Source organism: Atta colombica, unplaced genomic scaffold (assembly GCF_001594045.1).
Source record: "Atta colombica isolate Treedump-2 unplaced genomic scaffold, Acol1.0 scaffold136, whole genome shotgun sequence".
Classification (NCBI taxonomy): domain Eukaryota; kingdom Metazoa; phylum Arthropoda; class Insecta; order Hymenoptera; family Formicidae; genus Atta; species Atta colombica.
This window is the reverse complement of record NW_017259224.1, coordinates 814,513-828,401: the sequence shown is the minus strand read 5'-3', so window position 1 is coordinate 828,401 and position 13,889 is coordinate 814,513. Positions and strand designations below refer to the sequence as shown.

The following is a 13,889-nucleotide window of genomic DNA, read 5'->3' as shown; positions in this document are numbered from 1 at the left end:
AGAGAGAGAGAGAGAGCTAATTTTTTTATTTATTCTATTAATGAACAAAGCCAATAGAGTTCAAATTACAATAAAATAAAAAATGAAAAGGCTTCAAATTCTCGTATCCGATGAAGAGCAAAAATGATGTTCGATTCACAGATAGGTTTTTTTAAGAGAAAAAAAATTTCATAAAAATAATTAATTTGTTAGTATGTTCAAAAAGATAGAAAAATTTGCAAATACAATTTTATTCGTTATTTATATATTAGAATCAGATTTGTTTACTCTCAGTTGTATGTTGAATATTTTTGTATACTCACGATCACGTCGGTAAGGTAATCATTCGAGCTATCACCGTATTTTCTCTCAGTACCGTTTATAGATAACGAATAATTGTAATACTTTGAGTTTCCTATAAGACCGGCCCACCAATCCCATCCCAATGGTACATGAGCTGCACCGCCAGTTTTCTTCTTTCCATACTATCGCATGTGCATTAATTAATTTTAATTACATAAATAATAATTATATTACACAAATAATTATGGAAAAAAGTAAAAAAATTTTAAAATTCTATTTCACAAATTTTAAAATCCCATTTTTACTTCGATTATTTTAGACCTCAAATTTTAAATTAAAAAATCTTATAAAATTCAAATAAAATTATTTTTGCTCATAATATCATTCGTGTACATCGTAAAACGAAATTTTCTTTAATCGAAGAATCATTAAAGAGGTTTTACCTGGTTCAAATATTTTCCTGCGTAAAACGTTTTATATCCGACGATATTTTGCAAAAGAGAGGCAAACGTTGTCGGTTCTTGTAATTGTTGCCATCGCGCGCTATTACAACCACCGGTGACAGAATTGTTTACCGTTAGATGATTATGTTGATATCGTCCGGTCAAAATAGATGCCCGATTGGGACAACAAACCGGTGTAACTACAAACTAAACGACGATTCTTTCTTTACACACCAAATCGAATAGAAATAATTTTTGTATTTTTTTATACTTACGCAATTTGTAAATGTAGCACCTCGATCTCCTATAAGATTCAGAGTATTTGTCATTGGGGTCTAAAATTATAAATTAAATTACGATGAATACTTCCAAAGTATAAACGACTATAATTGTTTTCTAATTAAAATAATTGGAATCTTATTTTTTGCATTTCCTCTATAAAAGATCTTGCATTAATCATATGATAAAAATGATTTCGATCAAATTGATGATGATATTTTGTGATGATGAAATTTATGAGATATGAGCAAAAAAAAAGTTTCTATGCGTAAAACTAAAAATAAATTGATTCTATTGATAGCACAAGTATTAAAAAAACAATCGTTAATACTTTCTCAGCAAACGAGAATGAATTGAAATGAATTGAAATGGATTCAAATTTTCAGAAATATTGATTCACGAATGTTAAAATGAATGCTTTTCAGTTCTGAATGCATTTTTATAGGAATTGCACGGAGCATATCTCTATGCCTTTCAATCTAAAAATAATATTTTTCTGTGCACACAAACATAATTGTGAATACTGTTCAATACTGTAAATACAATTCAAAATTTTGAATAGAAAATGCAGTTTTTCAATCTAATTGCATCTAATTGAATCTAATTGAATCTAAATGAATTCAATTAAATCCAAAAAAAGTATTCGCTATTTAAAATACGCATTCGGATAGAAAAAAATTTCAATCCATTTTAATCCATTCTCGTTTCTGGGTTGTTAACATTTTTTAGGCTCTGTTAGGAAATTGCAATTCCAATCAGAGCATAGAATAATTTTTGATAATTTTATCTAAAAAAATTTTTGATCAGTATTGGCTGCAATACAGATTCTTGTATAATGCATAATGCATAAGAGAATCAACCAATCAAAATTCTTCTTTTCCATAGAATGGGAGGAAAGAAAAGATTCTGATTAGTTGATTCCTTTAGGCACTATGCGTTATGCAAAGCTTGTGCTGCGGTCTTATCTCATAATCTGCAAATATAAATCTGCACATATAATCACAATTAATTTCAGTCAATTTGACCGAAACCACTTTTATTGTAATTAGTGCGGGATTTTTACCGATACATTTGAAAATAAACTTTATTAATTTATATCTACATATATTAGATTGAATTTTTATTAATTTTATTAATCTTTATTTTGTTAACTAATTTGAATAGAATTAAAGACGCTACCATGCCGTCTAGAACAGAATCTTGGTCATCCGTAATAATTAGCACGATATTCTTCGATATCGAGAATGACAAACAATTGAATAATAAGAAAAATGATACTAGATGCATATTGATCTTCCGATGAAATACGAAAGTAGCGAGTGGAAAAATTCGTGTTATAATTCCCAACTGACCGCGACGAAATTAGATACCACCGTGTCTGTCTAATTGGCGTTTCGCCAGATCTTCTGAAAATATATGTATAATATACGGTAATCTCAGTTCTTAATCTCGCGCACAGTATACGGATAAATACGGATAATTGCGTGATCGAAACTACGAGATTACTGAAGCTACTCAATGAACTACAGTTACACGTTTATATCAACGTATTATTATTATTATTATTATATGATATAATAAAGCTGTTCATTATGGACACAATGTACACTTACTGCACTTAAAATGAAATAGATACATATTATATATTGTATGAAGCGGATGTATATTTAGTAGAAATGAGATAGAAAATTTTAGTGCAATCTAGTGCAACGAAAAAGAAACGTCTAATGTTTAATGAATAACCATTTACCGGCGAGGTGTTATATTAAAGATGGTTAGCGAAGGGCAAGTTTTCATGATCATCAAAACTGCATTCGTAATTTTAAGGCTTAAAAGTATCTTTTCATGTTAACGCTCGATCAAGTAAGTCATGTAATCGAAATTAATGCTTGATATTCGTCAATTTTTATCACATGATCGGTTTTGATAAAAATGAATGTCGAGCGTCAGCATAAAAAGGCACCTTAACAAATGATTCTTAAGGGCTACAAATTCTACAATACTATCTTCTGATTGGCTTAACACATCATTACATCTTAATATTATACTTAAGCAGTCTTAAATATAAGAATCGTCTGTAAATACTGATCTATTAATACCGACCTAAGGATACGATTAACGTGATGCAATAAATGTTTTGAAGCATTCTTTGATTGGTCAATTTGTAAAATTCATCTGATTGATCAGATGTTTCAAAGATTTATATATTTATAATATTTTTATATATTTATGTAAGATCTTGACTCCACTTTCAAATTGAGATCGGATTGGAATTTAACTAATTAAAGCAAAGTGCACTAAACTCGATATTAGCAATCTGTTTTTTATTGCTGCACTTTCTAAACTAGTACACACAGTGCAATCAGTTGAAATATACATTTGTTTCACTCCAACTTATTGCATCAAAGATTCAGAGTATAGTAATAAAAAACAGACCTTAGTTTCCTTTTTCAATGGTTGGTGAAATTTCAATCCAATCTAATCTCACAAACCCTACTGTGATCACGGCTTATGTTCATTTCTACCAATGGCCTAGTTTCCACCAAGGGTTTAAATCGAATCAGATTGAATCATGTAAGAACCAATTAACTATAGTCGAGCATTTCTCTGTCGTTTCACTGTAACAGGAGAATGCTCGACTGCTGTTGGTTGGTTCTTACATTGTGATCCAGTTTAAATTCCTCGGTGGAAATTAGAGGTTTGTTCACGTCGCATGCTCCAACATAGTTTCTAATAAGCGCATTAGAGTGAGTAGGAGCTATGATAGGAGCATATTGGAACATGTTGAAGCATGCGACGCGAACAAATATTAAGTTAATGTAGATTAATTCTTAGAACTAGGCTACGTTTCCGAGAACTTCTTTTCCGAGAAAAATTTTACTCGAAACATATAGTATACGTAACGTATACTGTAGTATATAGAGTAAAATTTTCCTCGGAGAGGAAAGTCTAGTCTAGAAAAAGAAAAGTAAATTAAATCGATGAGATTAAAATTAATCTACATCGGTAGAAGCTGATAATTGAAAACGCGACAATGTCGATATTTCGGAAGTGAGTGATGTTACGAAGGGATGACTGGCAGAGGGCGTCGGGGAAGAAGAATAGAGAAGCACTAGGAACATCTTGAGCGCGTCGGCGCTAGAATCTAGATCCCCCTACGCCTTCCGGACACGCATACGGCACGGCGAACAAACGAGCGCGAGCGCGGCCGTAGCGCGTGTATCTCGTATCGCACGGCGACGCACGCACATACGCACGAACGAACGCACGTTTCTACCAACGGCAAGCCTCGAGCCCTTCCCCGCGCACGCCGTACGTATGTTCGATGCGCCACGTCGCGTGACGATCCCGACGATACGCGACCAGCCGCGAAATTATTATCGCTAGCAAGTTCTGTTCTCCACGCTACCCACGCTCCACTACCCCCGGCGTCCCGGAGAATAGCCGAGAAAGACACGCAGTAAGTTTGGTGAGATTCGATTAAGATCGCATATCGATTCGGACCGATCGTTACTCCTCATACGGGCAGGCCACATCGCGCTGCCGTTTTGTCTCTCTTTCATCTACCTCCCTCCGGGTATCTTTACCTCGTGCGACGTAGATCTCTGGTTCGGCGGCAGGGCAGGTATCTCGCCTTGCACACCGACGGCACCCGGCGGCAGGTAGCGCGGCGACGCCAGGTGTAGAACGCGCGGGCGCGTCGTAGTCGTATATTCGCGCGGAAGTGCAGTTCTAATCTTCCGCCGCGCGTTGCCGGTTCTTTGCGGAAGTGGCCACTGAGGGCGCGCCGCTCGCACGGCTCGCCAACCAATCGGCGCGCGCGGCAATACCGCACTACCGCCGCCGTTCTATCTTTCGAGTACGCTCGTGGCACGCCCTACGACTGCCTCCATTGTCCTTCTTTCCGAGATTCTCTTCGCGAGGAAGGATGGCTCAGAACAATTATTTCGGCTTTACCCATGGTGGGACGCAATATGGGTACGAAATCGTCTGCATTATCATTATCACTAAGTAGCTAGTGTTAAGTCGAGCGAGGATTCGTGGTCTCGAGCGTGTGCCTGCGATAGTGATAAAAGACGTTCGCGTTTTCGACGGCACGCGTCTGAAAGGTACGGCCGGCTTGGCGGCCATTATTCTCGCCGCGAGAAATTAGCGTCCCGAGTCGAGCGTCTCCCCCGAGGGACTTCCGATACTTTTTTTCCTACGCTGTACTTATCACCGTCCCCGTTGCCGTTGCGTGTCGCATTTCCTCGCGCGAACTCTCAATCAACCTCTACTAGTCCGGCTGTGATAATTTTACTTTTTAATGTTGCTTCACGAATAGGGCGACCAGCGCCGCCGCATATCAGACCGGGCAAGCAGGATACGCGGTAACTCCGGCAGCTACCGCTGCCACGTACACTCAACGACCCGCTGCTGCCGCTGCGACCGGTTACGAGACGTATCAGGCAGCTGCTGCTGCAGCCGCAACTGGGACAACGTACGCAGGTGGGTTCTACGTGTGAATTCTACATGGTCACGTTTAGCGATCGATCCCTTTATGAAAGAAATTTTAAATTTTAAAGAGTACACCTATCATTAGTGTACTTTGTACGAAATTTCATCTTTCATTGAATATAAATTTTTTTTTTAAGATGATTTTTTATGATGATTTTAAACAAGTATTTATCAATATCATAGTTAAAAAGTACTGATCAGGTTCAGGTGTAGCAAGTGGAGCTACACTTGCATCCAGTTTCTTCTATAAGTTTTCCATGTAGTACTATGATCTATCATGGATAATTCTATTTAACTTATTAAACAAGGATGAAATGATTCCACGATTGTTAAATCGAATGTAATCATAATAAACCGGATGTCCACTGAGACTTGTAATATATTCGATATGCTAATTCGATCCGATTCTGAATTAATTCATTTTTTGTATTTCTTATGTAGTTCAGCTTTTCGTAATTAAAAAGAAAGACTATTGATTTAGAATTGGATCGAGTCAGTGAATTAAATACATTATTAATTGATGCTTGTTTCATTTTCAACAATTGGCTGATTGACTATTGAGACTATAGACCTATTCACGTTGAAAGTTTTGCAATTCAAATGAAATATATTTGAATGCTGAAAAGAAAGAAAACAGAAGTGCTGAGTGTAAAAAGTAAGGCAATGCGAGCAAACATCATGTTCCAATGTATGTTATCAGCATTGAAAAACTATAATATACATAACATTGAATTGTAAATTTTGAAAACTTTGAATGTATATCGGAAGAATATGATCTGAGAATGAGGAAGGACAAGAAATATTTTCATTTATTATACTTGTATTGCATTTGTTGTACAACAAATATAATGTTAGCTTAAATACTTTAAATAGCATTTTTTGTTTCTCATATATTATCAATAATATAATTATTTTCAAGTACGATAATAATGTCTTGCAATACATATTCTTTGCAGCTGCCAATCCTGGTACTGTAGCTCAAACTTACGACTACGGTTACGGACGAGCTGCTCCAGCAGCTACATACGACGCAACTAAAACCTATTACCAACAACCAGCAGCAGCTGCAGCAACTTATACTACTACCGAAACACATTATCAGGCTGCAAAGCCTGCTTACAGCACGACCAGTGCTTATACTGGTACTGCTAGACAAGCCACTACTACTGGGCAAGCTAAAACTTATCAAGCATCTGGTACGGCTTATCAGCAATCAAATCCTACTCAGAGCGCTACTTATTCGTCAGGATACACAGCTCCAGCTACACCTGCCGCTACTCCATCAACTGCAACAAATAGTAAGTGTGTTGACTTTTTCTTATACATGTTTTATGTTTAAATATTTTCGGTCCTCTTTTGACCACTAACTGTGATGTAGAAACTAATAACATGAAATTGATCCTCTCACAATACATATGAAAAATGCCAAAACAAATTTTCAAAGCTCTGCTAGCATTCTCGATCAAAATAACAATTTGAGGAGTTAGCAGAAGTTATAAATTTTATTTTATCTCCGAAGAATGGAGCACATTTTCAAGTACATCAATTTCCCATCGGTGTTTCGTCTTCGTGGAGTCTTCGTAGTTCGTCTTTTGATGCATCTTGAAATGAGTAATAGTAAAAGTTTTGTTCGCCGCGCGAAAGTACGAATGGTTTGGGCCCCTCCAAAGTTTGAGGTTTCAATTTCATTTCCCTTAGAAACGGCGAGTACAACGTATTCCGGCTACGACGCAGCGCTATATAGCGCTGCGACTATGTATGTAGCCCAACAGAGTGCAAACAGCAATTCCACTAACCAGAAGACTGGAGGTTGGCAGGGCTACGGACGGAAGGGATTCGGAGCTGGCGGGGGAGGGATGAAGGCAATGCGGCCCAAGCAGCCTCCTAAGCCTCAACAACTTCACTATTGCGATGTCTGTAAGATCAGCTGCGCCGGGCCACAGACTTATCGTGAGCATCTGGAGGGTCAGAAGCACAAGAAGAAGGAGGCCTCCCTGAAGGTGCCACAACAGCCCCCAGCGCGTGGAGCAGGCAATAGTCTTCGATGTGAGCTGTGTGATGTAACTTGTACTGGAAACGATGCCTACGCCGCTCACATCAGAGGTGCCAAGCATCAGAAGGTCGTCAAGTTGCACACTAAACTTGGAAAACCTATACCAAGTGCGGATCCCACAGTTCTAAATCCAAAACCAGCTGCAAAAGCTGCGGCTGCTAAGAAGTCAACAGTGACAGCAACACCTAAAATCAATTTTGTCGCTTGTAAGTAAATCTCTACATTTTTGCATGTTATGAGAAATTATTAAAATCTAGTGATATTTTTCTATTAATATTTATAGAACTTACAAAGCATCTATATAATCTCAATTGCATTTGTATAAATGTTTCAGCTGGAAATTTGGGCACAGTGAATCAAAATCAAACTACAGAGGTTAAGCAGGAGGAATCGGTCGAAGAAACCGTGGAAGAAGCTACAGGCGATGAGAAGGATATTCAACCGGTTGGCCAAGAATATATTGAGGAGAATAAATCTGAGGATGGAAAGATCATAAGTTTCAATTGTAAACTATGCGAGTGTCGATTCAACGATCCCAATGCCAAAGACATGCATATGAAAGGTCGCCGTCATAGATTTGCCTACAAGAAAAAAGTCAATCCGGATTTGATTGTTGATATGAAACCGAGCCTTAAACAACGCAAGATGCTGGAAGAAAAATTACGTAGGCAACAAATGCGCGATGAGTATTTACGTCGCAGAGAAGAGATCAATCAATTAGGACCTATGGGACCCATGATGGATGAGGAAATGATATATTGGGAAGAGAGGCGCCGCTACGAGGAAGAATGCGAATATTTCGAATGGTATCGACGATATGGACGTGGATCAGGTGCCCCACCGATGCCGCGTCCATTCCAAGGACCACCACCCATGATGTTATTCCCAGGTCCTCAAAGACGACCGGATTCATCTGACGACAAACATGTATTGGCACATCATACAACTATTTATCCTAAGGAACAAGAATTATTGGCAGTTCAGAAAATAGTTTCTCATACCGAAAAGGCATTGAAGTTTGTGTCGGATGCTTTAGCTGAGGCTGGTAAGTACTTTCAAGCATTCTTTTTGTGCAAACTTGAAAATTATAGGTTACACTGACGAATATGATTATTTACAGGTAAAAAGAATACTCCTGCCAATTCCAATGCTACTGCAGCAAATGTACAGGCTGGTACTCCGCAGGCAAACGCTGATGCATTGAAGAAAGAAGAAGCTGACAAGAAGAAGGCAGTTACACCACAAAAGGAAGATGGAAGCGATGGGAATCTATTCTCGTTTCAAAAGGAAAAAGAAGATTCTAGGATACTTCGTGGCGTTATGCGCGTCGGAAACTTGGCCAAAGGGCTATTATTATCTGGAGATAATCACGTGTGTCTTGTTGTACTATGTGCAGAAAAACCTACCAGGTATCTCAGATGATTTCCTTGCAGTAATCACGCGTACATTATAATAACGAGACTATTTGTTTTTATAGAACATTGCTCAATAAGGTTGCTGAGATTTTACCAGGCGAATTAAAGAATGTAGCTCCAGAAGAAACCTACAATGTTGGAAAGCATCCGGAATCGGCGGCTTTAACTGTTTCTGGAGGTACAGTTACCGTCAGCGTGACACTCACCAGCCCACTGATGCGCGAGACACCCAAGTCTGCCGCAGCAGGTGATTTCATTGTTTCGCATTTTTATAGTGGCCAAGAAAAGGATAACTATAAAGGCGAAGCGGGGTTTTTTTATGAAATCGTGCACCTCTTTTATTTTCATGTCGTTTTCTTGATCTACTCTGCGATTTGTACATTTAGTTTGTTCTTTTCATGGCCCAGAAGATTTTCTGTAAGTTTTTTTAAGCACCAGGACGATGCAGGGCAGCCAAGGACGATTCGACGGTTGCCAGTGTACATACGCTCTAACATAAAAGTTCATTTCCTTTTCGATATAGCTGCGTGTCTTAGTGTGTCCACGACAGAGTCCTCTTTGTAGAATTCATTTCCAATTATTAAGAGTATATCACAAAACAATACTCGTACGATATTGAGATAAATTTTGCAGAAAAAGAGCGTAAATGTGATATGATTAGATGCCGGTTTTCATTGTTGCGCATTATGTCATTTACAATAGCGATTTGTATATTTTGTCGAAAATGAATATTCGAACTAGAATTTCCATCGACGATCAATACTAACGAGAGATTTCATTGAACGTGGACACGCTTGCGATAGGAGGAAACAACGCTGAGGCAATCTTAAAACTATGGACTTTTTGATCATGCATAAAAAAAGACAGAAAATCCCTCTGACTGTTATCGAATGCTGTACACACATTCTGCGATGTGCATTACATTACCTCTGAATCTTAACCGACCGTTCTATTGGCATCGGTGCTACCTACCTTTTAAGCGGATAGAGGTGACACTACCGATGCTGATAGGAATTGTCGGATGTTCTTAAGTGACAGAAGAACCATCCGAAAAAGAACGTTTTAACGGGGGTGAACTCGGTGCATTGCAAACGTACTACATTCGATCAGGCTTATATTTCTTTTTTCACGTTGGCATCATTACGGTAGCCCACAATATAAAGGTGCTTAAGTTGAAACGAATATTAATAGAGAGAGGGAATACCTAAAATCTCTGGGCATGATCAAACACTCTAAGTGTTGTCTAAGCGTGTTGTGCTTTCTTTGTTGAAATCTCAGATAATGGTGGACAGCAGCAGCAGGAAGCTGCTCAACTGCAAACAACGCCCGCAGCCTCCAGTGTGACGAAACCAGACCCACCAGATGTACTTCCCAAGGCTAAGTGTTTGGAAGCTTTAGCTGCACTCAGGCACGCGAAGTGGTTTCAGGTTTGAATCCATTAACTCTCAGTTCAAGAACTCAAATTGTCGGTGCCACATTCTTGTTTGGCGCTATGTAACGAAGCATTTTCTTTTATTTTCTCCTGATAAAACGTGAGACGCGTGCAAATTGTCCTTTCTCTCTCTCTCTCTTAAAACAATTTTAATCAAACCAAAAAAGAAAGAAAAAGAGAAAAAGCAGTCTTAGAAACTTCCAGCCTTGTGACGGTTTTATTTTTTATCATTAACCGACCTGTCGTTGATATGATTCTGTCTGAATTGCTTATTTGATCACGTTCGATGTCCACCGTTTCTATATCCGCTGAATTTTTAAACACACACCAAGTCGGCTTTGTCCACTGTACCCTCTTCGGAGTTTTAGATTTTACATTTACGTTTCCACGGACCACGTTTATTACCACCGTTTATGACCATACCATAATTTAGAACGGTCCGAAATAAAAATTCCGGTTCCGAAAATAACGGATAACAGTGGCATCGTCCGTACGTGGAAGAGAAAACTAATCACACATCGAACATGCGATCAGATATATCAGGCAAGAAATCTTGCAAGTAAGCAACATGTAAATGTGTATCTCGACAGTCACGCGAAAATGCTGCTAGATGCATTTACATCTGCTTTGCTTTAAATCTTCAACATCCAGAATAATAGGAACTGCACTGCGAGACGTCGCAATTCGAGTATAATATTCATTTACATCCTTAGAATGAATGTGATTTTCTTTATTTTCTTTACTAACGCAGACCTCGATTGTCTTACGATCAAGCGTAATTCATTATTCTGGATCGTCCTTAATGCGTTGTAGCCTAGGCTGCGTCTGTTCTAGGTCTGTCTTAACTTGAAAGCAAATCGACATATAGCATCAGTACAGCTTTTGTGAGATTATGTATTTCGTTCCATTTTTGTATTGTAACAATTTCATGTGCGTTAATTGCACAGCTTTGGAGATTAAAAGAGACAGACAAGCACAAACACACAGTAGCGCGTCATAAGTGTACCGGGTGTTTCTGTAGATTAGAGTCGAGTTCTAAAGTTGTTCTAAGATGTGCACAGTTTTCCTTGAAACACATGAATTATGGCTTTTTTTTTTAATTATTGCGACAGGTATTAACGTCTAGGAAAGAGTAATCGATAAACACCCGGTAATATTGATATGGGCTAATACTATTAGGGGCACTAGGCACGAGGCTGGGAGGATAGCTAAAGCCCACACAAAGCAATCGAAGAATAGTTTAGGCTGTCTTATCTCCAGAAGAGCCAGTGCATCTATTACGTATATTAAATCGTAGTTTTTAAAATGTTAATCCTGTTCAACAGGCTAGAGCTACCTCGCTGCAGAGCTGTGTTATGGTTATCCGTATAATGCGCGACCTGTGTAATCGTGTGCCAACATGGGGTCCGTTAAATCCTTGGGTTAGTATACGTGACATATTAATTACTTCCATTAATTATTCGTTTGTTGTCATGATTTTTCGATTCTCGATAATTCGTTTTTCAATATATACAGGCATTGGAATTATTGACTGAGAAAGTGATTAGCACCGCGGGAGGTCCTCTTAGTCCGGGTGAAGCCTTAAGAAGACTTCTAGAATGCGTAGCTGGAGGAATATTGTTACCGGGTAGTCCAGGTAATTTCTAAAATTTATTTTGTTGTTTCATACCACCATGTTTCGATATTTTAATTTTTCCATCTTCAAATGATGAAAAAGATGACGAGACTGAGCGTATTGTAGAATTGATTTTTGAACTCGAGTACAAGTTTTTTGTTCTCCTGTATCATAATTATATCTTCCGATATGCGCAGATGATATGGCAATCTGATAAAAATTTTAACTGTACTGTTGATCAAAAGATAACGTACAGAAATCAATGTTGATTCATAATCTCTTCGTTTTAGGATTATCCGATCCATGCGAGAAAGAGCCAGTTGATGCAATAGGAAACATGACGTCCCAGCAGAGAGAAGATATTACTTCGTCGGCGCAGCACGCTTTACGATTAGTGGCATTCCGCCAGATTCACAAAGTCCTAGGTATGGAGCAATTGCCGCCGCCGAAATTCAAAGGACGATTCGCTCGAAAACGAAGACGCGATAACAGCAATGGAGAAGGTACCGATAGCGAGGCTTCGAAGAAGGATAAAAAGGCGGAAGAGATCAAAATGGAAACAGATTCCAAATAGAAGATCTACCAAAAGATTCGTACTTGCAGTACGAATTATCTATTAACTTATCTAGTATAAGGAAGCAGTTTCTTTTCCCGCCGTGTCAGTTGCTTGTTTAGGAGGAGAGATATCTTCGGATAAGGACAATTTGAAACTAGGCTGATGCTTATCACGATTTTTTAGAATATGCGTAATCTGAGGAATGATAAAATTATTAAAAAGACGCGTTTATTAAACAACAGCGGACGCTCTTTGTCTCTACGTCTCTTGTGAGTCGTTTATAGCAATGGATTTATTTCCTACGATGTATTTAATCTGTAATAAGCGTGTCACAAAACGAAGGTAGCGTTATTATTGAGGAAAGCTTGAATTGACCGCTAATTTTTTCAGACGGATAGGATTCTGTTAATTCTGATATTAGATTTGTCTCGACGAAACAGACGGACGCGTTCACAGAATTTGAATCAGCTAGACTGATTAACCATTTATCAGTTATGAAAGATACACAAATAAGAAGAATTCAAATGAACGTGTAGTAAGACGACGAACGTTTATAAGTTTGAAGTTAAAGAGTAGGCAATAGATTGTATTGAGATTTTGTGTGTATGTGTGTGTGTAGTCAGTACGTGTAGGAAATACTATATCCTTTCTCTCTCTCTCTCTCTCTCTCTCTCTCTCTCTCTCTCACTTCTGCACAAAGTGACAACCATTTACGATATATTGTCACATATGTGACTCACGCAAAAAATAGCGCCAATATATTTATAACTCGATGATTTGGATGCTTGATGATTATCCAATGCGGAGAAAGTGCACGTGTTAGCATTTTTTTAACACACAATACTATAAATTAATTTCATTTACAGAATTTCAAGCGAAGTCGAGTTAAAACTTTGACGTTTCAATTTTTAAACATTACCTCCTCATTTAAGTGAATTTATTCTGACTTGTGTAGACTTTCTGTTTTTTTGAATGATCATTGAATAAAACAAACATGTGTACAACGCAACTGTGAACTTTTTGATACTTCTGACTGAAAGAATTGACAGTTTCCTTGATATTACTTTTCCTTTCCTTTTCCAACTTCAATGTTTTATTCACGAAAAGCTCAAGTAATATGTACAAAGTAATTCGAATTTAAAGATAAAAGCCAATAGTGTACACGCGCGATTTATTTTTTAGTTATTATTTTTCGAATCTGCAAGTCTATTATGTATCTGAAATAAAATAAAATTTACAAAAGCGAGCAAATATATTTATCAGAATATTTATAATTTCATTAGTCGACACTTGATGAGCTATTCACTTCTATAATTT

General features: G+C 37.9%; 2 protein-coding genes across 3 annotated transcripts in view; one reads left to right on the top strand and one right to left on the bottom strand.

Annotated features, from left to right (window-relative positions):
* LOC108684572 (N-acetylglucosamine-6-sulfatase-like) overlaps positions 1-2,515 on the bottom strand; it is a 5,426-nt gene extending 2,911 nt beyond the window's left edge. The window contains exons 1-4 of the mRNA XM_018188961.1: positions 2,184-2,515; positions 1,001-1,060; positions 726-932; positions 294-464 (exon numbers count right to left, since the gene is read on the bottom strand). Of these exons, the coding sequence (XP_018044450.1) occupies positions 294-464; positions 726-932; positions 1,001-1,060; positions 2,184-2,291 (546 nt within the window). The 5' untranslated portion in view covers positions 2,292-2,515. The remainder of the gene's footprint in view (positions 1-293; positions 465-725; positions 933-1,000; positions 1,061-2,183) is intronic.
* Positions 2,516-4,833: 2,318 nt separating this feature from the next.
* LOC108684620 (zinc finger RNA-binding protein) lies at positions 4,834-13,716 on the top strand. Of its 2 annotated transcripts, none has more exons than XM_018189040.1 (11): positions 4,834-4,982; positions 5,329-5,492; positions 6,458-6,799; positions 7,200-7,760; positions 7,889-8,599; positions 8,675-8,963; positions 9,032-9,216; positions 10,248-10,396; positions 11,727-11,822; positions 11,917-12,037; positions 12,307-13,716. In XM_018189040.1, exons 1-11 carry the CDS (start codon positions 4,933-4,935, stop codon positions 12,588-12,590), a joined length of 2,952 nt encoding a protein of 983 aa, XP_018044529.1. In that variant the 5' UTR covers positions 4,834-4,932; the 3' UTR covers positions 12,591-13,716. The 2 variants fall into 2 exon arrangements, with proteins under 2 accessions (XP_018044529.1, XP_018044530.1); XM_018189041.1 differs by having other exon boundaries at positions 4,835-4,982; positions 7,311-7,760.
* Positions 13,717-13,889: the final 173 nt, after the last annotated feature.

Bases quoted from the DNA above. Each gene is read 5' to 3' on its own strand.
- LOC108684620 (XM_018189040.1), top strand. From the start codon at position 4,933: ATGGCTCAGAACAATTATTTCGGCTTTACCCATGGTGGGACGCAATAT. The intron at 8,964-9,031 runs GTATCTCAGATG...TTGTTTTTATAG, and splicing joins TGTGCAGAAAAACCTACCAG to AACATTGCTCAATAAGGTTG. The intron at 9,217-10,247 runs GTGATTTCATTG...TTGAAATCTCAG, and splicing joins ACCCAAGTCTGCCGCAGCAG to ATAATGGTGGACAGCAGCAG.